This window comes from Ochotona curzoniae, unplaced genomic scaffold (assembly GCF_017591425.1).
Source record: "Ochotona curzoniae isolate NIBS_2020 unplaced genomic scaffold, NIBS_Ocur_1.0 contig_1, whole genome shotgun sequence".
NCBI classification, from domain to species: domain Eukaryota; kingdom Metazoa; phylum Chordata; class Mammalia; order Lagomorpha; family Ochotonidae; genus Ochotona; species Ochotona curzoniae.
Window position 1 is genome coordinate 27,660,251 of NW_024464918.1, and position 27,936 is coordinate 27,688,186.

General features: G+C 49.6%; 1 protein-coding gene across 1 annotated transcript; it reads right to left on the bottom strand.

The window, feature by feature from the left end:
• On the bottom strand, nt 1-27,892 carry CCDC69 (coiled-coil domain containing 69). The gene is made up of 9 exons (XM_040974457.1): nt 27,596-27,892; nt 14,442-14,511; nt 12,362-12,462; nt 10,754-10,841; nt 5,075-5,148; nt 4,204-4,305; nt 3,634-3,753; nt 2,368-2,465; nt 1-1,700 (listed from the first exon to the last, which is right to left on the bottom strand). Exons 1-9 carry the CDS (start codon nt 27,890-27,892, stop codon nt 1,523-1,525), a joined length of 1,128 nt encoding a protein of 375 aa, XP_040830391.1. The 3' UTR covers nt 1-1,522.
• Nucleotides 27,893-27,936: the final 44 nt, after the last annotated feature.

The window sequence follows — 27,936 nt, forward strand, 5'->3', positions numbered from 1 at the left end:
CAAGTTTCATATCTCTTTATTTCCCAAAAAGACACGGCCACTGGTTCTTTCTTTCATCAGATTATGGCTGTAGATGTCCCATGACCTGGCTTCTCAGATGTACTTTGGAGAAAGTTGCACAAACAAATGCACACATGCTCCCATCTGCAGCTGTCCTCCAGGCTCCCACATAGCCTGGACAGACCGCGTCTCTAGAGGCAGCTCAGCACATGTTCCCTGCTCAACATCCATCACACCTGAACTTCAAGGGCCAGAAATGGGAGACCATGTCCAGTGCACTGAAAAAGGCAGTTATGGACAATGTCCCTTTAAAACTGATCAAAGCACAGGCTGATTCTTCCTATCTTATCAGCCCAGAGCCTGACGCTGAAGCTGGGAAGCCTAGAGGTCTTTTGGAGCCGGTGACCTTGGTTTACTTCAGTGACAGGGCCTGTGAACCTGCTGAGGAGAAGAGGGTGTGGGGTGTGGGAGAAGTGCATGGGATCAGGGGAGGGAGGCTGCACAAACCTTTAGAAGAAAAAATTCTGTGCAGGGAAGGTGACCACTGACCTTCAGCCAGCCCGAAGCTTCCTAACAAGAATGGGAAGTGTACAGTTTGTTGGGATGGGTGGCCCTGTCTGGGTGAGGAGCTCCAGACACCCATTCCTGCTGCAGCAGGGAATTCCGGGCCCTGCGGGAGCCTGGGGCTGGGTTGGGAGTGGGAGGAAGAGAAATTAAGGCAGAGAGCAGGAAAAAGGAGAGGCAGGGACTAAGGCTGAGGCTGGATGGCAGCAGAGCTGCGGTCCCAAGTATAGGGGCCACTCCCCATGGCTGCCTCCTCTGCAGAGGGCTGGAACTCCAGCTCTGACTATTGAGGGTACGCAGACCTTAGGGCCCAGGTGGCACTAGCCAGAGGGACCAGGAGGGCTAAGGAGATGAGCCAGGCCTGGTGAAGGTAGAGGAGCTTGGGCGTGGTCCCCTGGCTGAACTGACTGGCACCACAGTGACACTGTGGCTGGGTTGGATGTCTGTGGCATCCAGGGATTGCCTCCCAGCTCTCACCTTGCCCAGTTTCATTTCTGATTGGCAGGCTTTGCTTGGTGTTCCTGCTGCTAACCCTAGCCTGATCTTCAGGCATCTGAGAAGGGGACACTGCAGTGACCTGGAATCATTTGGCCAGTTGCCCCAACCATCCTAGAGTAAGGGTAAACTGAGATTAGGACAAGGCCAGGGTGCAGATGGGCACAGCTGGAAGAGACTGATAAGACAGAATCAACAAACTGGGCCTGGGAGCATCTTCTCTTCTGCTGGCTGGCCAATGGGATGGGGATCACCCTGGGAGCAGTCTCAAGACCTCCCTGATTTGTTTCTTCCCTGGACCAAGTTGAGGGAAAGCATTTTTGGGGCCTGCAAAGTCCCATGGGGGATCCTAGGTGACCCGTGCTCCCCAGGGCTCTTCATCTCACCCCCGCCTCCTTCTTTCCTGGGAGCAGGTGGCTCTGGCAGTCTTCTCCACAAAGTCCTTGGAGAGAGAGCCCATGGCCTAGGTGGCCAGGAAGGAGACCTCAGTTGCGGGCACAGAGGCCAGGGGGAAGGCAGGGGAGGCGTCAGCCCCCAGGACCCGGTACAGCAACTCTTCCTTCTCCTGCTGCAACTGTCGCCGCAACTGCAACTCCTTCTCCAGGGTCTCGCGGGCCAGAACCAGGTCCTCTGAGAGCTGCCTGTGAGGAAACACACAGAACCAGGTGGCCTCCTGGGCACAGCTCTTGCAGGGCCAACCCATCCTTGGCCTTCCTGAGACCCCACCACCCTCAGTGCTGGCCTGCGTGGTGACTAAAGAGCTGGGTCTTGCAGGCCAACAGCTCATGGCTGCTTCAAACCTCTCCTCCCCCACTTAACAGTCAGCTCTCACTGAATTTTAGGGTCCTCCTTTACAAAATGGGAACAATAGCAAAAGAATCCAGCCTTTGGATGGACCAGAAGACCAAGTGAGAGAGTAGGTAAAGGATTTGATTAGTGAAGACCAACACAGGACACTTGCTTTGGCAGACTCAGCCCTTAGTGCTAATTCATTCCACATTAGGCCCATGCAGCTCTATGGGGCTGGTCTCTTGCACATCTGGGCATTCCTAGGGAGCCCACTCAGCTAGGTTGGATACGAACAAGTGCTAATTGGGCACTGGGAATCCAGTTTTCAGACAGAGCTGGTCCCTTGGTTTTGATAACTTTCAAGACAAGAGGAGCCAGAACCCTAAACAGGCACCAGATACCACCAGAAAACCCTTCCCCAGGCTCCACCCAGGCCCTCCCAACTGGAGAGCTTGGCACAAAACAAAACAAAACAAAACAAAAAGGTTAGGGGTGGAGGCACCAGGGGGCAGGCAGTACCTGGACAAGAGTCCTTGGTTCCGGGCGCGGACGTGCAGGTCCTCATTCTCCTGCTGCAGGGTCGTGATTTTCTCCTCCAGCACCAGATTTTTTTCTTTCTGTAACAAAATCAGACAGTGCTCAGGAAGCTGCCACAGTGTGTGCTGTCACTGCTCTCTTATCTGTGGTCCTGGAAACACTGACATGTTCTGGCTTACATGTGACATTTCACAGAGCAACATGATAAACATTTAAAGAAACAGGCGTTAACAAAGGGCTGTCAACTTTTAAATTTTGCCACAGGAAAATGCTTGAGAAAGAATATATGTGACAGGCTTTGTGGTACACTGCTTAGTTAAGCCACTGCTTGGGTTGGCTGCACTCCATATTAGAGTGCCGGCTCCGAGTCCCGGATGCTCCATGTTTTCCATCCAGTTCCCTGCTAATGTGTCTGAGGTTTTGCCCTCCATGTGATTCCAGCCTGGTCCAGTCCAAGATACTGCAGGCATCTGGAGACTGAACCTGCCTATGGAAGATTTCTCTTACTCTGCCTTTCAATTAAATAAATCCTTAAAGGTAAATAAATAAAGAATACAGCCCTGATCATTTCATATCACCATTATTCACAAAGAGAGGATGTTTTGTGTTTGCCAGAAGAATAAGATCTATATAAGTAAAGTTGTTTGTCTTTTATGCTTTTCCCCAAAGCAGCTTCACAGACTTTATATGGACGAAGTGAGACAGTCTGCTTAAAACAGAGGGCATGTATCTTTCAGAGGCCAGCAAGATTTTCCCAGAGCCACACCTACTCTGTTCAGATTTGGCTCTGGGCTTCTGGCTCCTCTGTCAGGGACAGGGCCACCTGTGTCTCCCATGTCCACAGCTCCCTAGCCCTTGTTCTTGTGTATGCTGGCCTCCCTCATCTGTCTGACCTTTCAGGCTTGCCTCCTTGGTTAGGTCCTGCCTGACATGTGACATCTGCCAGTCCCTTCTGAAGAGCCAGGATACCAGCCCCAGCATCACACAAGTGACAGCAACATAGGAAACTAAGAAAAGCATAGCGCCCATGTGACAAGGAGCCACTGTACAACCCAGACCAGCAACAGCCTGGCCCCAGCTGGGCAGCATGGGCAGGAGATGAAAGCCCGGTTGGAACAATCCAGGGCATCCTCCAAGTACTTCCCTCCACTCTCCTTCCCTCCCAGGGCACTGTGCCGAGCAAACACCCAAAGGACAGAAGTCAGGCCCCAGCCTCGCCCGCCTCGCCCGCCTTGCCCTGTCACAGACCACAGCTTCCATGAGGAGCAGTCGCTTGTCCAGCTCGTGGATACGCTCATTCTTCATCTCAATGACAAAGTGCAGACTCTCCAGCTCTTGCTCCCAGAATTGGCTGGGGCTCCCATAGACCTAGATGGGGACACAGAGTGATCTCATCAGATGGCATGCACAGCAGGGCACGGGCTCCCTCTCTCTTCCCCCATTCTGCTATCAATCCACAGTCAGACACTTACAAATTGCCTCTTTCTCTTGGCTCATGGCTTTACCTCATTTTACCCCAGTAACAACCTTGTAAACAGGCTCCTTTGCAGACAGGGGGAAGTGCAGTTAGGGTAGGTGAGTGGTTTATGCCAATGAGACTGGCTATTTGTACCCAGCTTTGAGTTCAGGGCCTGTGTCCCCTGCTACCCCCATATGTCTCCCCCTGAGCCTTACTATCTCCTTCTGGCTTCTAGACTCTTGAGAGGGTAAGAGTGTCAGGTGGAACCTTGCCCTTGAAGAGGGGCTAGACTTCCCTGTTGCTTGACCTTGACCTTTCTGAAGATTGAAGAAAAGGCCTGCAAGTACACAGCTACTTACCTGGATATGCTTCTTATAGTCTCGGCTCAGAATGGACTCCTCCACCCTCTTCATCTTGCCCTGGAAGACCTCTAGCTGGGAGGTGAGTCCCTCTATGGTCTCCTGGAGAAGTAGGCAGGAGAAAGATGGTCAAAGCCTGGCTGTAGGTAGGCTTTTCCTCATCCCAAGCAGGAAGAGTTTTGAGTTCTTCAACCTGTCTTTGGCCTCCCCCACCATAATAATGCAGGATGAATCTACTCCAGTCCAGCCTCTTGCTATACTGCCTTTGATGGCTTCCCATACCTAGAGACTGAGTCTTGGTCATCAACATCAGGGTTAACCTGTCATTCAAAGCCCATTTAATCATGTTCCATGAACTGTTCCAGTCTCAACTCTCATTGCTTGCTTCCATGAACTCTCCCTTTAATTTCAAGGCACCGTCTTCTCTCCAAACTTCCTTACCAAGAATTTCCTCCCCCTTAACCTTGACCTTTGGGACAGAGTTACCCTCTCACAACAGCCCATGTGCTCCCCTCTTCTAGCCCTTGCCATAGCTCAAGCCTCACCTCCTCTCTCACCTCCAGGCAGCCTGGGTCTCTTAAGGTTCTCAGGCCTTTCATTTTTCTTCCCTTCCTCCACAGGAATAGTCTAGTTACACTATGGCCCAAGCAGTGACCAAGAGCCCCTTGACAGTTCTTGGGAACATAAATCTCATCTCAAACAAGTCCTCTTATGCTAATATCCCAGTCACCATACTGAAAGACCTGGGTTCACAGAAGACACCTGAGTCCTTCATACTTAGGTCAAGGCCAATAGCTGTGCTGCCCTGGGATTCTATGCTGCCTTCCTGCCAGTCCTCCCCTTCACATGGACACAGCTTAGTCCTTCTCACCTGCAGGGCGGCTTTGGCATTCTGGAAGGAGTGGGTAAGGGCTTCTTTCTCTTGTTCATGTGAGGCCTGGAGAACTGTAGGGAAAGAGACCTCTATAAGCTCAGACATTTTTCAGAGCCCAGGCTTCTTTAGGTCCAGAATGATCTAGGTGATCAGCGGGGTCCCTGAGCAGGCAAACAAGTGGGGATGCTCTTACTCATTCTTTTCTCACCTAGATTTGTGTGGGGGCTTTGCTATAAATACACTATTTAATAAATGCTCAGGGATACAGAAATAACTTACACACACCCTGGGAAGAATGGAGAACCCTACGAGATTGTGCATGTCACCCATACCCCACTGTAGCTAAGATCCAAAAATCTTGTAGCAGGTTTTTTTTTTTTTTTCACCACAGACCCACAAGGTCATGGAAAGCACATGGGGCCATTGCTTTGTAAACTGGGTTGACCACTTCACAAAACCATTAAATCATTGGGTTGTCAACCAGAGCACAAAGTTGTGGTTAGTATGTTGGATTTGTGGTCAGGAGACTCAACTGGCCCTGCCTCTGCTTCTCTAAACCAAGGCCTTAGAAGATCACATCAAACATCTGAAACTTGTGGAATGGGTTCAGAAAGCTTGGCTTGGCTGCCTCTTAGGTGTGATTTGAAAGTCACAGGAAGGGAAGGACAGGTGAGGACTTTCTTGACAGGACAATGCTATCTAGAGCTGGAACTATCAACATTCCCAGGTTAGTGCAATTTCTGCTTAGCATCCCACCTCTTCCACTGAAACCCTTCGGGAAAATTCCACCTACATTTCAGCTAAAAGGAGACAAGAGGGAATGACTAATCAATGGACAGGAAAAGAAAAAAAAAAGATACAAAATAAAAGGAAAAAGAGAGGACAAGAGTGGGAAGTTTAATTGAGTCAAGAGGCCAGATATAGAGTAGTGACATAGAAAAGAATGTTCAGTAATATCAATAGGCTACAGTGGTCAGAAGCTAGGACCCGCTGAATACAAATTATAGCCCTAGTATTTTTGCTTTTATTTTTTATGAAAAATAGGCTGAATTTGTTCATTTATCAATGACAAGCTCTCTCATTCCAGCTAAGATGGAGGCAATAAGCTTTATCAAGTTGGACTTGATGGATGTAGCAATGAAATTTGATGGAGTGAATGAAGCAGGGAGTTGGGACTTGGGAAAATAGATGGTAGTGGCAGATTGGGCAAGAACAACAGAAAAACCAGCAGATTTAAACAAAACCCAGGATTTTTTGTGTTCCAGTATTAAAAATGTTCAGGGTACATCCAAAATTGCTCAGAGTAAAACAGGGAAATATCAACTTATCTAAGAAAAGACATTCCTTTGGTGCCAATATGAGATGCCACAGGTGGTATAATAATTAAGAGTCCTTAAGGCACCCAATAAAAAATGCTCCAGGGAGGGGTCGGCCTTGTGGTACAGTGAATTAAGTCGCTACCTGTAACGTCAGCATCCAATATGAACACCAAATCAAGTCCTGGCAGTTTCACTTCCCAACCAGCTCCCTGTTAATGCACCTGGGAAAACAGTGGAGGACGGTCCAAGTATTCGGGCCCCACATCCACATGAGAGACCCAAAGAAAGCTCCTGGCTTCGGGCTTCCAATCAGTCTAGCTCCCGCCACTGTAGCCATTTGAGAAGTGAACCAATGGATGGAAAATCTCAATCTCTCTCTCTCCTTCATTTAAAAAAATGCTTATTTATTTATTTGAAAGGCAGAATTGCAGAGAACACTTGGCCCATCTTCTGCTGCTTTCCCAGGCACATTAGCAAGAGCTATATTGGAGGCAGAGCAGCCAAGAATCAAACCAGTGCCTATACAGGATGTGAGTGCTGTAGATGGCAACTTTACCCACTATTCCACAGTGCAGGCCCCTCAAACAAATAAATAAGCCATGTAAATAAAACAGGAATAAGGCTTGAATAGACATTAGTCCAAAAAGGATATGTAGGCAGTGAATAAACACAGCATCCCTGCATATACATTGGAATGGCTAAAAGAACAAACAGTAACAACAAGAAGTTTAGCAAGAGGAAGGAACTGTGAAATCCACAGGACACTGAGGGTAATGTAAAGTGGTAGTCACTCAGCAAAACTGGTTAGCCACTTCTCATAAAGCTAGACACGCATTTACTATATGACCTATCAACCCCATTGTATTTAGCCATTAGCAATGAAAGCCTGATTCCGCAACAAAACACACGCACACATACAACCTGCACATGCTTTTTTAGAGCAGCTCTCCACGCTGGAAGCAACCCAAAAGTCTTGTAAGTGAATGAGTAAACAAAATACAACTCAGCAATGGGAGAGTGGCTTATGGAGACACAACAATTTAAATCACGGTAAGTGAAGAAAGCCAAGATCGTTTTAAAAAGTCAGTGTCATTCATTTTTACAATAGCTTCCAAAAGGCAAACTAGAATGAGGAGAACAGATCAAATCAAATGTGATCAACAGGGGTTGGCTTAAGGGAGGATGTCAGCAGAGAAATTAGTCTTAGAGGGTTTTAAGGGGGTGATGAAATGGGTTTTGCATTTTGTCTGCAATCACAACCATGACAATCCACACATGTGTGACTGCTATTGTAATTCAGCAAGTTAAGCTGTCATCTGAAATGCTGGCATCCTGTCTGCCTGCTGCACTTCCAATCCAGCTCCCTGCTGGTATGCCTGGAAATGCAGCACCAGATGGTCTGTGCACCCTCCATCCAGGAAACCTGAATGAAGTTCCTGGTCATTCTGATCATTTGGGGAGTAAACCAGTAGTTGAAGTTCTCTCTCCATGTCTCTGTTTACCTCTGCCTTTCAAACAAGTCAATCAATCTTTTAAGCAATAAAAAGTACAAGTTGATTTTGGTACAAAAGATGTTATATTCACGCATAGCATTTTTGTTATGTGTACTTCCCATGAACTTTTTGAAGATCCTTTATCTGTGATAAACACTTTAAAATAACTGTGAAAGAATTCTGATTGATGGGAAGAACTTAGAACAGGTAATCCTTTCCTACCTGGCTTTTGCAATAGGACAACATGTTGTAATGCTAATCATGACATCAACGCAGTTTATAGCAAGATGTGCTAATACTAAAATGCGACTCTTCAAATTCCCAGGCAAGGGCTTTCATTCCATGTCATAATGTTTTCTGTTAATGTTGCAATGTCTCAAGATTCTTAAAACTGTTTAGGCCTCAGTTACAGTGTTCCATTTCAGGGAAATCTAAGGACATAGCGGGCAATGTAGGCAATCTTTATGCAAAAGGCACTTAAGGCAGTGTTCGTTATAAGAACTAAAATCTACACGTTTGGACACACCGCAAATAAGGAAAACCAGGAATGATATGTTCTAGTCATTGTAAATGTTTTAACAGCAGTAGAATGACTTAGGAAAGCATTGCTGAATGGAAATAACAGGATAAAATATTTTATATATAAATGATCACAACTGTGTTTCAAAATGATAAATTATTTTTGGAAAAAAGTTATGCAGATACTGTTGAGAAAAGATAAAATCAGTATGGCAGTTTTGAGGTAAACTTGAATTGTGTCAAAATATGCATTAACCTTCTCTAAACATAAACAGTGGTCTGTAGGTACGTGAAGAGAGGCTTAACAATATTAGTCTTTAGGGAAAGGCAAATCAAAACCACAAAGTGATACCATTTTACACCCACTAGAATAGCAATAAAAGAAGAATAGAAAACAACAAGTGTTGACAAGGTTATGGAGCAATCGGAACCCACAAGCCTTGCAGAAGGGAATGAATGCGAAGCGCAGCAGCTGCTGGGCAAATAGTTTGGTGGTTTCTGAAAAGTACAGTGCAGAATTAGCATATGACCCAGCAACTCCTGGCTGCAGACCCAGGGGAACTGAAAACAGCTGTTCAAGCAGGTGCTATTCACAGAGGCTGGGGGCAGTGCAGACAGTCCAGGTGTCCAACAACTGCTGAATGGAATAGGACTCAACCCCAAAGCAATGGAGTACAGCGCCTGATGTAACCCCAGTGGGCCTGGGGCACAAGGTACTGGGTGAAGGCAGCCACATGTAGGGGTTTCCAGCTGTACAGCTTCATTTACATGAGGGTCCAGAATGGACATGAACATGGAGACACACAGTAAAATGGTGGCCACTGAGGGCTGGAGGTGGGGGGCAGGGGCAGGGGATAGAGAGGTTGCCTTTTGGGTATAAAGTTTCCTTTGGGGTTTCAACAGAGTCCTCGAAGTAGACAGTAGTGATAGAAGCATAGCACTGTGAGTGTGCTCTCATCAATGTGAAGCTTAACATCTGCTTTACTGTGGTGATACATATGCTTTTTTGCACTAATCTTACTGGGATGTTATTCTAAGGATAAAACCATGAATGTACCAGAGATATTTTACAAAATGGGGTTCTCTGTGCAAATGCAATGATTTGCTGCAATAGTAACAATAGCAAAAGTGTTGGAATCCCCTAAATACCTAAGCAAAGAGATGAGGTTAAATAAATGAGAGAGCATGTTGGGATGCTGTGCAGTTACTAAAACTTATTTTACAACAGACAAAATGACAGGATGCAAGTGTAATTCCAAGTGAGAAGATCAGTGCATCCCCTTCCTTTCCGCAGTGTGTGTGTGTGTGCGTGTGAGTGTGCTTGCAGATGTATAATTCATACACAGGAAAAGAAACAGAGGGAACAATCTTGAAGGGGTAGCAGTGGTTGACTCTGCGTGCAATGACACATAATTTTAATTTGCTTAAGAGTAAGATAAGTTGTAGCAATTATTTGCTAAGTACTTGCACTGCTCTAAATTCTGTCTATCTTTCACTGAACTGTTTAATGCGCACAAAGACCCTATGGGGAGGTAAAGGAACTTTTTCAAGGTTATTCAGGGTGTGAGTGGTGCAGCTAGCTGGGAGTCCCGTCCAAGGGTCACAGCTCCAGAGAATGAGGCTCTCGTCATTATCCTGGAAGATCTTTCTCTTTCATCTATAGATCCTAATTTTCTTTTCTTTTTTAAGTTATTTATCTTTTTATCTGAAAGGCAGAGCCATAGAAAAAACAGATAGGGAAATGGGAGATAGAGATCTTCCATCCACTAGTTGTTTCTCAAATGGCTGCAACTGCTGGGGCTGGAGCAGGCCAAAGCCAGGAGTGTCCCTGGTATTCGGCCATTCTCTAATGCCTTTCAAGGCACATTAGAAGGGAGCTGAATCGGAAAGGGAACAGCTGGGACTTGAATTGTCATCCCTTTTGGATGCTGGCATTGCAAGTGTTGGCCCAAGATTCTAAATTTTCTGTGATGAGCATAGTATGTGAAAACGAAATAAAAAAAGTCATTTTAAGGCAAACATTTAATTTAGTCGTGAACTCTAAGACTGGCATTGCTGGGATGGATATGAACATTTTAAAATTCTATTTTTCCAGATGCTCTTTAGTACATATGTATTGCTTTTTTAAAAAAGCTTTCTAAACTAAGTTTAAAAATAAAATAAAGTATAATACCAGCCACGAACCCCCAAAGAAAATCTGTCACCCCTCTAGGGCCCAGGACCTGGCCGACTGCAGCCCTGAAGCAGAAGTAGGAGGGAGGAGCCTGCGGCTTCAGGGACAGGAGTGGGCGGAGCCAGCTGCGGGAGCCACCCACGCCCTCTCCTGTGAGCATCTCCATCCTTACCTCGCAGGGCCTCGTCCTGCTTTCCTTCCAGGACCCTTCGCTGCTCCTCCAGTCTCTTCTGGAGTTCTAGCTCCTTCTCATTCTCCACCTGGGGGCGCAGGGTCCCAAGCAGCAGTGAAGAGTGGGAAGAGGCAGCACAAGCCATCTCTCACCCACCCACCGCACCTTGGCGATAAGAGACCCACCCCCTTTCTGAGTGACAGGAATGGCACAGCCAGAGGGAGCTGAAGACTTCCAAGGCTGACTTGGACTCCTTGAGGGCTGGCAAGGGAGCTTCCCAGAGCCACATGCAGCCAGGCAGAGACTAGGAGTCTTCCAATCCCACCTGACAGTCCCAGGTAGGGCTGACTGTTCCTACTACTCATGTGTAAGACATGAGTGGAGTTCCAAGTTCCTGGTTCTGCTTGGCCCAGCCTGGGCTATTGCAGTAGTTTGCAGAGTCAATCAGTGCATAGAAGATTCTCTGTCACTCTGCCTTTCAAATAAGTAAAATACATCTTTTTAAAAACACATATAATGAGCTTGCATTATATTTGTAATTTAGAATAACCAATAAAAATGACTTAGAGGAAAAACCACTGCGCATCATCCTAAGGTCTTCCCTACCACTCCACCACCTCCCTCTGGTAAGGAGAGAAACTGAGGTAGGGAGAGAGGAAGAGCCAGACTGAGGACAGGGAAGACCTGGCCTGGGCCAAGTTCTGTCCTCACATCACTCCAACCTCGGTTCACCTACAATTGCTCGGCAGTTGCTCCTGGTTTTTCATAGCCGTGGCATGTGGCCAATCCAGGCTGCCATCCTTCCATTTTCATTTTCAAATAATTTTGAAAGCCTCAGTGTCACCTGCTCACAGAGCCTTCCTGAATCCCACATTTTGAGAAGCACTGTTGACAAACACTTGGCCAGCACTCTCACCTTTACACAGCACTCATACTGTGGTAAATAATGCTGCCTTCTGTAGGCTTCTGGTCTCAGTCAGGATGGGGTGAATTATGCTGCCATAATCAATAACAGCACAGCCTCCTTGGCTCGGAACAAAAGATGAATCCTGCATTCGGGGAGTGTCCACCTCACATGGACGGCAGCTCCACCATCCAGGGACCACCACCTGGTGGAGAGTCAGTCTATGGAACAGGTGCTATTCCAAATTGTGCCAGTCACTTAGCCAGACAGAAAAGCCTCAACACTCGTGAATCAGCAATTAAATGCCTGGCCCAGAAATGAGGCTGGTCCTTCCTTTCACAACTCACCACCCAGAACTAGTCCCAGGGTCCCTCCAACCACAAGTCAGGCCCATAGGATAAACTTCGGCTCTTATTAACTAAACGACCAGTATTATGAGAATGGCTGCCTGCTCTGCTTGATTTAACCAATGTTCTGGCACCTAGCGACTGGATACACTTACAAAGGGTCTTCAAATAGTCTACGGAAAAGAGCAACTTAAAAAATAAGGTTTTTTTGGTGCATAATTTGTCCATGACACACATCTCCCACAACTACATCAAAGCCCCTTCACGTGTGTGCAACATGTCAAGGACTCCCTTAGAAAAACAAAAACAAACAAAAACTCAAATGTAGCAGGGGGATCTGGGGTCATTGTGACAGACCTGTTGAGCCCAGTTCTTCTTTTCCTCTTCATGCTGCTGGAGAATTCTGCTGATTTCCTTCTGCAGTTGCTCAGCCTCCTCGGGTGCACAGGACTGGACAGCTGTGATTCCAGGCGAGAAAGCAAAAAGAAATCACACAGAGCCAAGATAAGGCAGGACCAGCAAAGTGGGAGGCTGGGCAAAGGGCTGGGATCCCTGGCTTCAACTTCCAGGACAGCCTCAGTTGGGGACAACTGAGACAGCTCCTCAAATCTCTGTGGCATTGGAGACCCTATTGCAAGGCAGGAGCTGGGAGTCCTGGGTGGCCACCCACAGGAAAGATTCAGTCCATTCCGAAGTCCTGTCTGCTCCACCCAAACTCTGCACTAGAAAAAAAAAATCCATTGCTGAGATGGAGTAATGTGAAATCTGGCTCTTAATAACACAGACAGCCAACTTTTCTTGAAGCATCTATAAAACGGTGGCGTGTGCCTTTGTGTCAGCCAAGGTGGGGGGCGGCTGCCTCCTCTGCAGGCCACAGTCCTCGATGGTCCCTACTGAAGATGTCACTGGGATTCCTGCTGGAGCCCGTGGGCATCTGAACATGTGACTCCCTTAGCCTTAGCATCTCCCCAGCTTCAGGCAGAGTGGCTGCCTGCAAGCAGGAAGGAGATACAAACAGGAAGTCTAGCCCTTGTTCCGGGGATTCCCCCACACCGCCCTGCCAATGCTTTTAAACAAATGCTGGGTGTGACCTAAGAGAGGAACCACCCCTCTGTGCCTTGGTTAACCAATACATCTGAAATCAGAATAATAGTACCTACATCACGAGGCTATTGAGATTGACACATTAGAAAACAAGGACAAACAAAATTTGTAAAACAGGGCAGGAGTGCTGAGAGCCTCACAGTATTACTTTATTCACCCTCACAACAAACCACTGTAGTGGGTGCTCTTTTGAAAAAAAAAAAAAAGATTTATTTATTTTTATTGGAAAGACAGATATACAGAGAAAACCAGAGAGAAAGACCTTCCATCTGCTGGCTCACTCTGCAAGTGGTTGCAATGGCCAGAACTGAGCCAATCCAAAGCCAGGAGCCAGGAGCATCTTCTGGGTCTCCTACGTGGGTGCAGGGTCCCAAGACTTTGGACCACCCTCTACTGCTTTCCCAGGTGCATTCAAGGTGAGGATTTTACCCACTGAGCCATTGTGCCAGGCCCTGGTGGGTACTCTAGTTATACCCATTTCACAGATGAGCAAACTGCGGCACATGGAGCCTCAGATTCTCAGAAACCATGAGTCATGAGTGCTGGTGCTCAAGGTCTGTGCCAGACAGGACGTAGCTGGACAGCAGCTTACTAAGAACCCCACTCCTGCTGGAAGTGCCGCTCCTTTGCCCAACACCCTGAGATACTGGCTTGTCAGTGTGGGTCCTCTGCAGGCACATGTTGAAGGTCTCTGGGCTCTCCTACCAGTCAGTTCCCAGAAGCTCTGAATTCTGGCCCAGCCGCTTGCTGGCTACTTGGATTTCCTCTACACTGCCCTCAACAGACTCCAGGTGTAATGAAACACCTCAAGAGACAGGCAGCTCATTCTTTCACCACAGAGCTCCAATGGTGCTAACACCGACAGCCGCACAGGCAGTTCTTTGAGGCCAAGCTGAATCCTGCCTGCGTGTTGTTGTGGCTTCAAGGCCGGACAGCAACCTTGGGGTCACGGGGGACAAGGCACGTCTTTCTTCTCCACTGGCCACTTCAGACAGGGCTTTTGTTTTACAGCCCTATCTTCTTTCTATTGGAACATACTCTGTTCCCTCAGCTCTTCCTATGGGACAGGCTCTCCACTAACCTGATCTTCTCCTGCTCCTCCCCTCCTTCCCAACAACCATGTCAAATTTTCTGGATCCTGCTGTGAGTGTGTATTCCAGAACTGCATGTGACACGCTTAGGTATGGGGCCCACAGGCCCGAATAGGGAAGATCACCTTCCTGGTTTCAGATGTGACATTCCTGCTAACATAATCCTCCTCCACACATGGCTGAGCTATAGGAGCAGATGTATCACCCTTGTGGATGAAGTCAGTAAGGGGTTGGTTACTCACCTGTGTCCCTGTTGAGGGGCCCTAGTTCTTGAGACTCCGCTCTGGGTGGCTGATCTGGTTCTTGGCGCTTCTAGAAGAAATGAGATGAGGATGAGAGGGTAAAGGGTGGGAGGTAAATGTGATGATGGCTACTACCCTGGGAGTCCTCCAAGAATAAGCTGAACTTTGAGTAACACCAGATCCTGCCCCCTGGCTGCCCACCTAAGGCTGCCTCCCCCACTAAGTGCTTGGGCCCCTGCCCATGGGGGTGCCTGAGCCAGACTTCTCCCCTGGAAAGGGAGGGCTGAGACTTCACCAGGGTGATTTATTCTTTTTATGTAAGGTAAGAAAATAAACAGGGCCTAGGCCCAATTTTATGAAACACTTTTTAATAATCAGGGGCTATAAGTGATTGCTACATAAATGACCCTCATGACATACCACAAGGCTACTAGAAAGCACATCTCTGAATCACACAGGACACATGGAGGAAGGTTTTCTAGGGCAGTCAGCTCTTGCTCCTGACTCCCAGACAGCGCCTGGTACAAGCAAGCCCTTGGCAGAGTGCATGAGGCCTCCCCGAAGCCTGGTGGCCCAAGCCTGCCCAGGAACTGCGTGGGCCTGACTTGGTAACCCTTGGCCCTTGAAGACTTGGGCCTCCCTTCCCAGGGGGACAAAGAAAGCCTGGCTCAGGTGAGGGAGGGAAGCTGTCACCATGGGAACTTGCAAGAGTGACAGGAGCCAGCCTCACCACCCTGGGCTGCAGCAAACAGGAACCAACCCTGGTTATGCCAAACTGAGGTGACGCTCTTAGGGGAGAGAGGCCTGAATCCCATACCTGGCTGAGTTCTGAACTTGGGCAGGTCCTGCCCTGGGCTTCTTGAACTCCATGGGGAAGAGGGATCTGGTGGTTTGACCCAATGAGTCCCAAGCATTCAACACCCAGTGTACCATTAGACAAAGGTTATCCTAAGTGTGGAAACTGAGGCACAGGAGGCCACATTGTGTCCTGATGTCCCAACCAGCATTAGAACCAGGGGCAGGAGTAGCAGAGACTCCTGAACTAGGAGTCAGAGAGCTAAGGATTTCTGGAATCAGAGCTGGATTCAAATCTTAAATCCAACACTTGCACAACCATAAGACCTTTAGGCTTAGGTTTCCTCATGAACTTATTTCAGGATTAAATAGAAAATCATGGACTTGCCATATCTGGTAATTCTAAGAGTTGAAATACTGCATAAGATGATTGTCTGATATTTTGAGAAATGTGGCAAGAACACAGATCCCAAGGTGTCTCAGTGGATCTCTTCAGGCCACCTCCAGGTCTCAGGTTTTGCCATCTGAAATACGATCCTAAGCTCACAAAACAGCAGCCTTTTCCAAATTACAAGTACAGAACGGGGGAGAACTCTCCATAAGTAGTTCCGAACCACAGACAGGACATGACTGGGGCTGGAGTCGCCATATCCCAACATGGGATCCCAATGCCATATCCCAATCCCAGGATGAAGCCTTCAGAACAGCGTTTGAGGCTTTTCATTTTATTTTTCTAGATTTTCATTTACTTGAAAGGCAGAGAGAAAGAGCACTCCCATTTGCTAGTTCACTTTCCAATGGCCAACAAGAGTTGGAGCTGGACCAGACTGAATCCAGATACTGGGAATGGGTGTCAGGGGCCCAAGCACTTGAGCCCGCACCTGCCACCTCTTAGCGTGCATCTTAGCAGGAAGCTGGACTCAGAAGGGGAGTTGGGACAGGAATCCAGGCACTCTGGAGATGCGGGTATCCCAAGTGGCACCTTAGCCATAGCACCAAATATCGGCCCTTCATTTTCTTAATGCTTGGATAGCTGTATGCATCTTCTTCCAGTTAAAGTATTAGTAAGCATTCACTATGTAAAGTATGAAAAATACATTAAAAACCTTGTTAGCCTCTTTATATTGTACCTTCAAACATACTGTGTTTACTTTGTAGCATTAGCTAATTTACAAATGCATTAATATTAATGACCCAAGTGAAACATCCTTATGGTGAATTTGAAACATCCTTATGGTATGGGATTCCAGCACTAGCAAGGCAAAGACTTTAGCCACTAGGCTACCACGCTGGGCCCCCTATGGTGAATTTTACTACTTAATCTGCTGTTTTCATATTTGGATATTGCACTGGGTGAACACACTGACAGGATACTTTATGCATCTAGCACTCCTGGCTCTGTCTTTCAGAAAGCTTCTCTCAGTTCACTCATCCACACAGGTACGCGAGAGGCCCCGTATGCCAGAGGCCTTGCCAACCTGGAACAGCCTCTTAATGCTTTTTAAAAGCTGTTGGCAAAATGTCTAGATCATAACCAAACCAAACAAGTAGATCCTCCCTATGGCATTCCTGGCTCCAACAGGCACCCTTTCCCATGTCCAAGATACCTTGGGCCACTGCAAGTCACCACCTAAATGGACTGTCAACTCCCTCTCTGGTCTCCAGCTCACACTCACTTCCCTGTGGTCTTTCCTGGGGGCTGGGTAACTTCCTGTCCCCTTCCAGGGGACACCTACACTTGGGTGGCTCTGGCCAGCCCTACAGCTCTGTGAAAACAGGGTCCATTTTTGAAGTCTACTTTGGTTTGCCCAGGGGCTGCCATGATGGCATATCAGTATTTCTAAAAACATGATCTGTAGCCCTCCTGTATGCAACACATCCAGGTGCTGGCTTAACCCAAGTGGCCAGGCCAGATTTCCAACCCACTGAACCCCAGGAGACAGTGTGTGCTGAACCTCCACGTTACCCTCCAGATAATCCTGGGGATACAGAGCCCAAAGCCAAAGCAGACTCAGTAACTGACCGCTGTCTGAAAAATCCCCAGGTTGGGGCCCTGGCCACATCTCCTGGGAGATCACGGAGCAGCAGTGTGCACCCTGCAGTGGGGGCAGCCAGCAAGGAGGGGACATAGAACTTTCCTTTCCAAAAGCAGGGATGGGATGGGAAGGCCGAGGGCAGGGTGGGGCATCCGGTCTGAGCTCTGGAAGAGAGATGGCTGCTTCCTGAGACATGACAGACGTTCAGAAACCTGAGGGCAAGGAAGTTGTTGCAGGGAGCAGCCGGGTCAGCAGGACAGGGAGCCCAGCTTCCCCATGGGACTGTAGGTACTCGCTTCCTGTCTCAGTTCCTCCAGTTGTAAAGGGTCAGGCCTGCCCTTCTCCCAGGGCGGGAATCAGAGCCCCTGCTCCTGAGCAGTGTGGAGCCAGCTCTGTGCAGCCAGATAGACCCAAAGCCTGCCGATCATTTATTGTGAAGCAAATTTAGTCCACCTTAAAGGAGCACATAGGACTACATCCAGGGCCACGGGGAAGCCAGTCAAACTCAGACTAGGCTTGGCAAAATACCTGACACACACAGCCGCAAGCCTGTTATCATTATGTATGATAAGTTGACAAGCAAGTTACACACTGTGGAAGGAGAACTCAAAGCCATGCCACTGGAGGGGCTGCTAGCAGGACCACAGCCATTCAGCCTCTGGAACAGGCCAAAACACTGACCGTGGCCTTCAGAAGTACAGGGTGGAAGCTGCCATTGTGTTCACTGCAGGCTTGGACGGTGACCAGGGCAAGGACGGTGACCAGGCTCTGGCCGTTCCATGGACACGTTTCAGCTTGGCATGCAACGGGCTCTCCAAACTGCCTCACACAAGGGAAGGCTGCTGTGGGAGATGGGCCAGTTGCTGCTGCTGCTACTGCTCCTGGTAGTGAGCACCCATCGCTGGCAGTACGTAAGGAGAGACAGACTTTGCTTTTGCATGTTGGATGGAGTATAACTCCAGAGTGTCCCTCGGGTGAGCATGCAGTGTTTAGCTGTGGGAGGTGGTCTATAAAGACACCCCCCTTCCCCGGCACTCACAGAGCCTCAAAGAGTTCAGCCAAGTACTAGTTAGGTGGAGTACTGGCAAGTAAATCGCTATTACGTACCGAAGCCTTCAGGTTAGACTTCAACATGCTTTAAATTCTGAGCCTCACCAGGCGAGTATAAATTAAGCAGAAGTGACTGGGCTGGAAGCTACCCAGACAATCCCTACCTTAGAGTGCTTCCATGATGGAGTTTAAGCACAGCCTTGAAGGAGGCTCCCTCCCCACAGACACTTGGAATAGCCCCCCCCCCCCCTTTTTGGAACCATTACCCTACCCTTTGTGGGCCTTCAGGGCACTATGTGTTCTTTCTTTCAAGATTTATTTATTTGGGAGTTCAGAGTTACAGAGAGGGAGAGATAGAGAAAGAGAGATCTTCATCCCACTGCTTCACTCCCCAAGTGGCTGCAACAAACAGCTCTGGCCAGGCCAAACCCAGCAGCCCACAACTCCATCTGGGTTTCCAATGTGGATACAGGTGCACAACTGCGTGGGTCATCTTGTGATGCTTTCCCAGCTATTTCAGCAGGAAACTGAATCAGAAATAGGGCAACAGGGACACAAAGCAGCACCCACATGAGATGCTGAGGTTGCAGGCGGCAGCTTAACCTCTTGTGCCACAATTAGCTCTGGCTTTGTGCATTTCTGATGAAGTGCCCTGAGTCCCCTGTAATCCCTCAGTAATCAAAGGGTATTTTAGAGATGTGTGGCTCCCCCTGGTTCCAGAAGCCACAGCCCTGGCTACCCTGGCTCACACAGTCCTTTCACCTCCTTAGAGGCTGATGTAGGCATTGTGGGCTTGAAGCACCCCTGGAGGCAGCTAATTTCACCTGCTATACTAGGATGGAGGGCATGTCAGAGGCAACAGGGCATGGAAGCAGGGAGCAAAGCAGCCTCAAGTTCAAGGCTGGGTCTGGAGTCCTTTCCCAGTCTCCAATGTGCATACCAGATTCATCTAAGTAGCTGAACCTTTAGGGCAGGGGTGGTCTTGGGTCTCCAGGGACTTGGGTCACACCCCTACACGGTATCAGGGCTGCTCTTCCGGTGTCTGCACTCAGCCTGGGTGGGGCCCGACGCCATTCATTTTGGGGTTGAGCAACCATAGGCAGAGCCCATTGGCTGAGCCTACTCTCAGGCAGGAAGGAGGTGGGGGTGGAGGCCCAAGGGGCCCTCTCCAGAGCTGGTGGGGGGAGGGGAGCGGGGAAGGACAGGGCCTGAAGGCTATTGAGAAACTAGCATTCACACTCAAATTACAGAGGCTCAGACCAAAGAACACCATCAAAATGAGCCTCAGCTTGCCCCTCTCTAAGATGGGCAGGTAGATTTTGCCAAAATGGTACCTGGATTTGATTTCACTTTCACATACACTGAAGATTTAGCTCAGCCTCTTCCTGTGACAGAGTGGGTCTTAATCATGCATGACCTTGCTAGAGAGTAGAACAAGGTGAATATTAAAGCTGACTTAAAGCTAGGGGCCACAGCCTGGATAGCTTCCCTGTGCTGAAGGCCCTGCTCTGCCCTAAACACCTGCATTGCCCCCAAAGCGTCACAAGCCCGGGACGGATGTGGTCTCTCTTGCCGTACTCTGATAGACAGAAGAAACTGGTCTCAGGATGAAAAAGAACACAACCCTCCCAAGGAGAAAAAAACAAAATGAAACAAACACCCTCTGACCCCCATCCTGCGCTTTGCACCTGCCAAGCCAGCTCAGGGCAAGCTGAGTCACCAAGGCTTGGTGAGGCTGTGGCTTTTCACTCTGCCTTCTGACTTCCTCCCTCCCCAGATCCCATCTTTTCTTGTCCCACATCAGCCTCCCAGAGGGACCTGCCAGTCTCAGGGCCCAGGGCTGGTAAAAGCATAAGACACCATTTCCCGCACTTGGGTCAGCAGGGCAAGGCAGAGGGACCCTGCAGGAGCTGGACGGAAAATGGTATCAGTGGCTGGGGTGACTGTTGAGAGGAGAGACAGGTGGAAGGTCCAGCTACACCATCAAGGAAAACCTATCATTCCAATCCAACATCAGATTAGTTCAGAGTTAAGGCACTTGCTGGTACTTGTTTGTTGTATGATCCTGATAGAGTAGGCTGCTTCCCAGGCTTCCCGTCTCCTTCCCTGTCTGGTATGGAATTGGGCACTGGGACATGGAAGAGCCCTCTGGCTTTGACAGGCAGAGGACAGGGTGAGCGGGAAGAGGAGAGAGGTGGAGCAAGGTCATCTTGCTAGTTCCTTCTCCAACCATCCTGTCCTGCTCCCCGGCTCCAGGCGGGGCAGAGGCCAGCCACCTGCCGCTCTCAGCTGTCCACTGTTGTCAGACAGGCAGCTTCTCTGGAGGATGGGAGAGGAGGAACCTTTACCCAGGAGGGCTAGGGATGGGATGAGGACCCCCAGCCCTTGGCACCCCTGTCTGACCTGTGGCAGCTGGTGTGGGGAAGTGCTAACAGCAAGCAGAAGTGCCAGCAGGCAGAATGCCAGCCATCTCCCACATTAAGTCTCATGGGTACTGCAAGCACACCTTGAGCAGAGAGAGGTCCCCATTGGCGAGGACCAGGAGGTACCTTGAGGACCCTGGAAATAGCCTTTTACCAATCAACAGGGGACTGATTCAATCCACTCAGGGACATTGCAGGATACAATGCCACTCATTTGTGTAAAAGAAGAAAGTGCAAGGGTGCTGTTTAGCACAGTAGGTAAAGCCCATGTTTGGGAGGCATGCATCCCAAATTGGAGTACCTGGTTCTAGCCCCATCCCTGCATCCAATCCAGATTCCTGCTAACACGCGCTTTGGGGAGCAGCAGGTGAAGACTCAAGTACTTGGATTCCTGCTACCCATGCAGGAGACCCAGATGGAGTTCTAGAATCCTGGCTTTGGCTTGGCTGTTTTGGGCGTATGGGGAGTGAACCAACATATGGAAGGTTGGTCTCTTTCTTTCTTTGCCTATTAAATATATTAACTGAATTCTTAAAATTTTCAGAATAGCTTACTTGAATATTGTTCGTGTACAAAGACACTAACAAGAAGAAATACATCTCTCAGAACTTGAAAGCAACCTAGGCCGTGACACACAGATGGGGAAGAGAAGAGGTAGTGAAAGAGGAAGAAGTAAGGCCATTCTCAACTCCCAGTCCAGAGCTCTTCCCTCTACAGGTGTTGCGGCTGGTGGCTGGCGGCCGGAAGCTGGTGGGCCTTGCTCAGATCCTTGGGTTTCTGCTACTCTTCTTGGCTCATTGTGATAGGGCTCCCTGTCTGGCACCTGCCAGACCTGCCCATGCAAAGCTCCCCATCAGTCACTGCCCTGGGTCCCCAGGGAGCCAGCTCCTTGGGAAGCACTGTCTGCTGTGTTGTTGAATGCAGAGATGGGGCAGTGGATTCCTGCTGTCTTTTATGCTATTGCCAAGCTGGCATAAGACCTGTGAGGTGGGCAGCATAAACCTGAAGACACAGATACCTTCCAGGGCTGCCATGACAAACTGTTTCTTCCCTCACAGTTCTGGAACCTGAAAGCCCAACATCAGCTTGGGTTCCTTCTGGAGGGTCCCGGGAGACCCCAGCTGGGCTCTCTGCCAGCTCCTAGCAGAGGCAGATAGCTGCTGGCGTTCCTTAACTTTGCAGATGCATTGCACCAGTGCCTGCTGTTCTACCCCCAAGGGTCACATGCATGGATTCTGGGTGTCTGTGAGTATGGGAGTTGTTACTAAATCCAGTACAGATACCAACTTTTCTGGGTTATTTCCTGAAGGAAAGGGCAGGGGGTAGGGTATCATGAGGCAGGGAAAAGATGGAAAGGAGGTATATCACGTTCATCATTCACTCCTAGAAAAAGATCCCCCCATGGCGAGGGCCTGGAAGTAGGTCAGGTAGTATATTGCTGATCTGGGGTACACTTTTTCTATTGTGAGGTGGTTGTCCTAAATATTCTAGAAGGTCCAGGTTTGAATACAAAATGGCATGAGACAAACGATTTTTAGGGATTAGAATTCACCTGGTGAGAGAAGTAGGGTGACTCGTCCTCGGGTAATGAATGCATTCGGCTCATGAAGATGGATGAGCTTCCCCTCACCCTGTCTCTCCACCCTCTTCCTGCACCTGCCAGCCCTGCTGTGGTGAGGTTTCCTGTCTTACCCTCTCCCTGCACCCCAAGAGGGCAGGAGGCTCTGAGAGGATCGAGTGCAGACATCAAGGACGGGAACCCAGGCACACCCGAGACGTCAGAGCCAGAACCAGCACCTTCTGATTGCAGAGGGAGGGAGGGTCCTCATGAACACTTGTGGATTTTGCACCGAGACCCCTCAGAGCTCCTTTTCCAGGCAGACAGCAGACGTCCGTTCCCTAGCTGATCTCTGAGCACCGAGCTGTCAGGTGGCAGCCCCCCCACCAGGCATCACCATCTGGATCTACACATCAGCCTGCTCTGTGCGGTTAACTTAAACCTTCGCCTTGTCTGCCCTTTTATGACATAAAAGAAACATACATGCTAACCCAACTTTACACCCAATTTCTTGGCAAAAAAAGGTGTCCCTCTAAGTGGCTCTCAGGAGCCCCATACTAGCCACCTACGAATGCAACAACAAAGCCAGGAACATAATTAAGAACATGTTCTCATTCAGAAAACATGCCACCAAAGGTTGTGTGGCAAAGGCAAAAATGATCAGGGATCTTTCTGGTTTCCTGACATTGCTGGGTACAGTTCCTTATGACACAGAAACCTGGTGGTCAACCGCCTGTGTCTGTCAGGGTGCCATGTGTTGGAAGCCTGAATTGCCACTGGCTGGAGTGATTTTCGGGGCATGATTTTCTCAGTTAAGCAAAACCTTCTAGCTCAGAGGTCAAGTACACATCAACATTCTGGTGCCTCCTGTGTACAACTGAGCAGGCAGCACCTCTTTGTGCTCCCAGACTGGTCTGCCTTTGGCAAGCTAAGCTGCAGAATTTGCAGCACTCCTACCGACCTGGTGTCCAGTGCCTTGCCCATAGACCTTCAGGTTGGTCCACCGGACACCTGCCCATATGCCCTGCTTGTCCCATCACAACTGTCTGACCTTTCACCTTCACAACCTAGCCACATGACTTTCCTCTAAGTCAGCTTTCCCAGACCTGCATGGAGCCTTCAGTCATGCTAGCCCCAAGTTAGGAGGAAAATGCAAGGGGACTCTTCAGTGATCATGGTAGGAGTGCAAAGGAAGCTATAGCACATACTAACATACTAGGACACGACACAGCATGAAAAAGCCATGTTTCTGGGGGTGGCACTGTAGCTCAGTGAGTTAACTCACCGCCTGTGATAGCAGGGATGCCAGCATCCCCATGAAGGCCTGGTTTCTGTCCCAGATGCTCCACTTGTAATCCAGCTCCCTGCTAATGTACCTGGGAAGGCAGCACAAGATGGGTCAAGTACTTGGGCCTGCCACCCATGTGGGAGACCAAGATGGAGTTCCAGGCTCTTGGCTTTGGTCTCCCAAGCCCAGCTTTTAGGTCCACTTGGAGAGTAGAACAACAGATGGAAGATCTTGCTCTTTATGTCTCTCTCCCTCTCTTTTTATAACTCTGTTTATTCTCCATGGACTATTTAACATGGGAAAATAACTAGGCTATGTATAACCATGTAAAATATATTCATTGATTTAGAAAAACTCACATATTTTATGTGTAGGAAAAAATAGTAATAAGAATGGCATTGAAATATACACAGTGGATAATCTTTGCAGTGGGATTTAAAATGATTTTAAATTTAAACTTTTCCAAATTTGGAAATTTTGCCTCAAAATATAATAATCAGAATAATAAGAGTGCTCAAATGGAATTCCAAGTATTTGTTGAGCTAGGCTTAATCCTCTCCAGGGCTCGTACTGAAATGTGGCCTGAAATCGACTTGAACCCCTCCAGTGATGGGGAACTCACTACCTTTGGAGGTAATTTCTGGCTGCTTCTTCCTCATGAGAAGTAGGATTGTGATCCCCTGGTGCTTCTCCTACTGACTACTATTCCCTTTTCTGGAACATCTGAGAACAAGGCTGCTTCCCATGGCCCTTGATAATGCTGCCAAGGTTGGAGGGCATGGCCAGCCTCAGGACTGCTTGCCCCTGCCCCACCCACATCAGCCTTGCAGGGTTATTAAGGCCTCTGATCTGCTACCTCCCAGCTTGCTTCCCTTGGATACACTCCAGGTCGTGATGTCCTTACAGTAGGACTCTATGCTTCGTTACCTCTTCCAAGGGCATACGCTGCCAGATCAGTAGAGACTCTTACATTCCTTCTTTCATTTCATCTTTAGGACTGTCCTATGACACAGGAGCTAATACCGTGTCCATTTTATAGATGAGGAAACTGAAGCATGCAACAGCAACCTGCCAAGTCACTTCCAAGATCATTTCCAGGTCCCTGATGGAACCAGGACTGAATCAGCACTTAGCCCAGAGCTGATACGGCAGACACACAGGTTTGTAACAAGAGAACAGGTGCACTCAGCTCTAAGACCTATTACAGCATCTAAAATTCTATTTTATAACAGGCCTGTGCCAGCCTCTTCCAAGGCATTCACTTCTACAGTTCTTCTTTTTCATCTGGCCCACGAGAGTACATGTTGAGCAGACCCCAAAGCTAAAACAGGTGCAGGTGCAGGCTAGCCTGGGGCTTAGCCATGGGGTACCTCTCCACTCTACTCTACCTTCAGGAGTCTGGTAACCTGTTGGGGGTGGGGAGGGCACTCCTTTCTCTGGAAGCCACCCCCAGAGGAAAGACTACATAAGTTCCTTTGCTTGGCCCTTACCCCTTCTGCCTGGCCTTCTCCCAAGATCCTGTGGGGAGTGTGGCCACACTGGCTATGGTCTCTGTCAAGAAGTGGTTAGGAAGAATCATACAATCCCAATGGCTCCTTAGCACCTGAGCTGCAGCCTGCCAGGAACCCCACTCATTCATTCCTAAGATTTCAACCTGTCCCAAGTAGGTCATGGCTTAGCCCCAGACAAGGTCTCAGTCTAGCGAAGGTGTGATTAGCCAAGGCCAGCAGGCACCACAAACCACAGAATTCATTGAACTTGATCTTGAACTTAGAGGGGTCCTGGTGACCAAGTTCCTGTCCCTTGTGAAGGTGCCTCATTCCTGGCTGCAGGTCACCCTGACTCTCCACACAGCCCCCTCATGCTATTATCAATGCCCAAGTCTGAGAAGCTCCCACCACAACCAAGAAGGCTGCCTGCCTTCTCTCTGGTGAGATGTTCCTTTGGCACTCTGGGCTGACTCTTGGTTGGCCTCCATGCACTCAAACATGTACTCAGCACCTGCTCTGCATGCTACAAATGGCAGGAGCCCCAGAGGGGGAACACAGAAAGTTGGGTTCAACCGTACATCTTTACCAACTATAGCCATGTGACTTTGGACACATGACCACTCACCGAGCCTCAATTTCCCACCTGTAAGGTGGGGAAGATTCCACAAGTCAGTCTCACTCACCAGGCTTTGGTGAGGCTCAGTGGGATGCAAAAGCACTCCCTAAGCTGCCACTGAGGACGAGTCATGATGGACATGACCTGGCCCTTTTGTTTTCCAACATGCCATCTCCCCACAGGCAGCCTGATGGGGATGGACCTAAGAACCCAGGTCTTCTAGGAGGTCTGCATCTGCTGGGGGAATTGGGCAGGAACACAGCCGAGAGGATGGAAGCAGGTATGTACTCTAAGCAAAACCAGCCTAGCTCGTGTCTGGCACTGGGCATCAGCCTGGCTGTGCTGGGAAGACAGGGAAGGCTTGCCCCCTGTCCAAAAGCTACAGAGTGCAGGCTGTTATGCCAAGGGATGTGTTGTCACCAAGAAGCTACTGGAAGCATAGAACTTAGGGCTAGGGTGACCAGATGCCTGGGTTCCAAGGTGTTGCTCTGTGACAAGGCCAAGACTAGGTTCTCCCTCTCTAGGCTGGGTGCACTTGCCCAGGGGGTACCCAAAGTGCTTCCAAACTCTGAGAGTGTACCAACTTCCATTGCCCTTCACAGTATGGGTGAAAGGGATTTGGCTCAGGCTGTGCCAGAAGTACACATCAGGCCTGGCATGGGCTCCTCTTGGAATTGACTTTGCAGGTCACTTTGCAGGCTGGGAAGCTTGACACAGGTGCAGGGGACAGACTCCTAGCCCCTTAAAGTTCATTCTGCTCATTCAGGGAGGGAGCTAAAACCTGCATAAGCAGAAAAGGTTTGCTGGGGCCTGTGTGTGTGTGTGTGTGTGTGTGTGTGTGTGTGTGTGTGGTCACTCAGCAAACCCGTGATACAATTAGAACTTACATTTAGTGTCATTATCCACCTGCCCCCTGCTCAGTTACAGGATTCAGAGTAGGCTCAAGTGTAACCGTCCCGTCATCAGCCAGGAGACAGCCTGGTCTCAGTTTCCCTTATAGCCCAGAAAGACGGGAAGGTTCTGGATCAGAACCTGGAGTCTGATTTTGGAACTCAGAATACAAGCAGAACAAGTAAAGCTTTTACTTGGGACCCACACTTGCAAGCCTGCATTAGGCACAGAGAAGGCTGAGGACAGAACCCAGCACCCAAGGGGCAGAGAAGTTTGTGCTGGTGACACATGCAAAGCAGGCACAGAGAGCAAGAGAGAACAAAGTTATCTGCAAAATTAGAAAATATTGTCACGGTTTGGGGCCACCCAAGGTCTCAGAAGGGAGCATAGAATGAAAGGCACTGTCTGCTCCCACTTTGCCTGAGGGACAGACTGTACCTTAGTAGGAAAAAGGGCCAGGACTTGAGGATTGCCCCGAAGAGGCTGTCCCTCTAGCTCCAGGCTCTGACCCTCTGAGTATGTCACACTCCAAGGGGCAAGAACCCTGAGTGGAGTCCCCAGGGCCACATCAGGCCCTGGTCCCAGTGGGGGAGGGGCAGGAAGGGTGGAGAGGGCGGCAGGAGGTGGTGGACCTCCTCCCTCTTTGGCCCCTCCCAACGACCCCAAAGGCTGCCTACAGGCACCGGCTGCTGTGGGGCCCTGGCAGAGGCGGTGGAGGCCCCAACCCAGCGCCTCACAAACTTAAATAAGGCGTTTGGCAAGTCCCTGGCGCCTGATTAAAAGGCAGGTTAGGTCGTGTCTGGCAAAGTCTGGGGCCGCGCCTGAGCTCCCAACAGGTCCCGCTGATGCTGGGTCACCGCGAGGCCGTGGACCAGGCAGCCAGGAGGTGACCGGGAGGGAGACGCGTCTGTCTGCGGACCGGCCCAGAGAGGTCACGCCGCGAGTCCGCCTCCACACAGCCAGCAGTCCCAGGCCCGAGTGGGAAGCACCTGCCAAACACACCATACCGTTCTCTGCCGGAGGCGGACAGCGGGAACCCGCGATCGCTCTTCCGTTCGGGGGCTGCCTCGCGCGGCCGAGATGGGGCCGGGACCAGGGCTTGCAGCACCTCCTGGCAGAGCCTGCCTGGTCCCCGTGCCCGATCCGGCCCCTGGTCCCGCGGCGCAGCGGGAACGCGGAGCGCCGAGTCCCCTTCTGGCGCTTCGGTGCCGCACCCCCGCCCTCAGAAGCAGACAAACTTCGCCGGCGCCCTTTACCTTTTTGGGGGGGTTGCAGCAACTCAGTCTGCTGCGTCCGCAGCCCATCCTCCGCTGGGGGCCCCCGGACGCCGCTTCCCAACTCCGGGGAC

Coding starts and splice junctions, on each gene's coding strand:
- CCDC69 (XM_040974457.1), bottom strand. CDS start 27,892: ATGGGCTGCGGACGCAGCAGACTGAGTTGCTGCAACCCCCCCAAAAAG. Junction 14,512..27,595: donor TCCGCCTCCGGCAGAGAACG/GTATGGTGTGTT, acceptor CATTTCTTCTAG/AAGCGCCAAGAACCAGATCA. Junction 5,149..10,753: donor GCAGGACGAGGCCCTGCGAG/GTAAGGATGGAG, acceptor CTTTCCCTACAG/TTCTCCAGGCCTCACATGAA.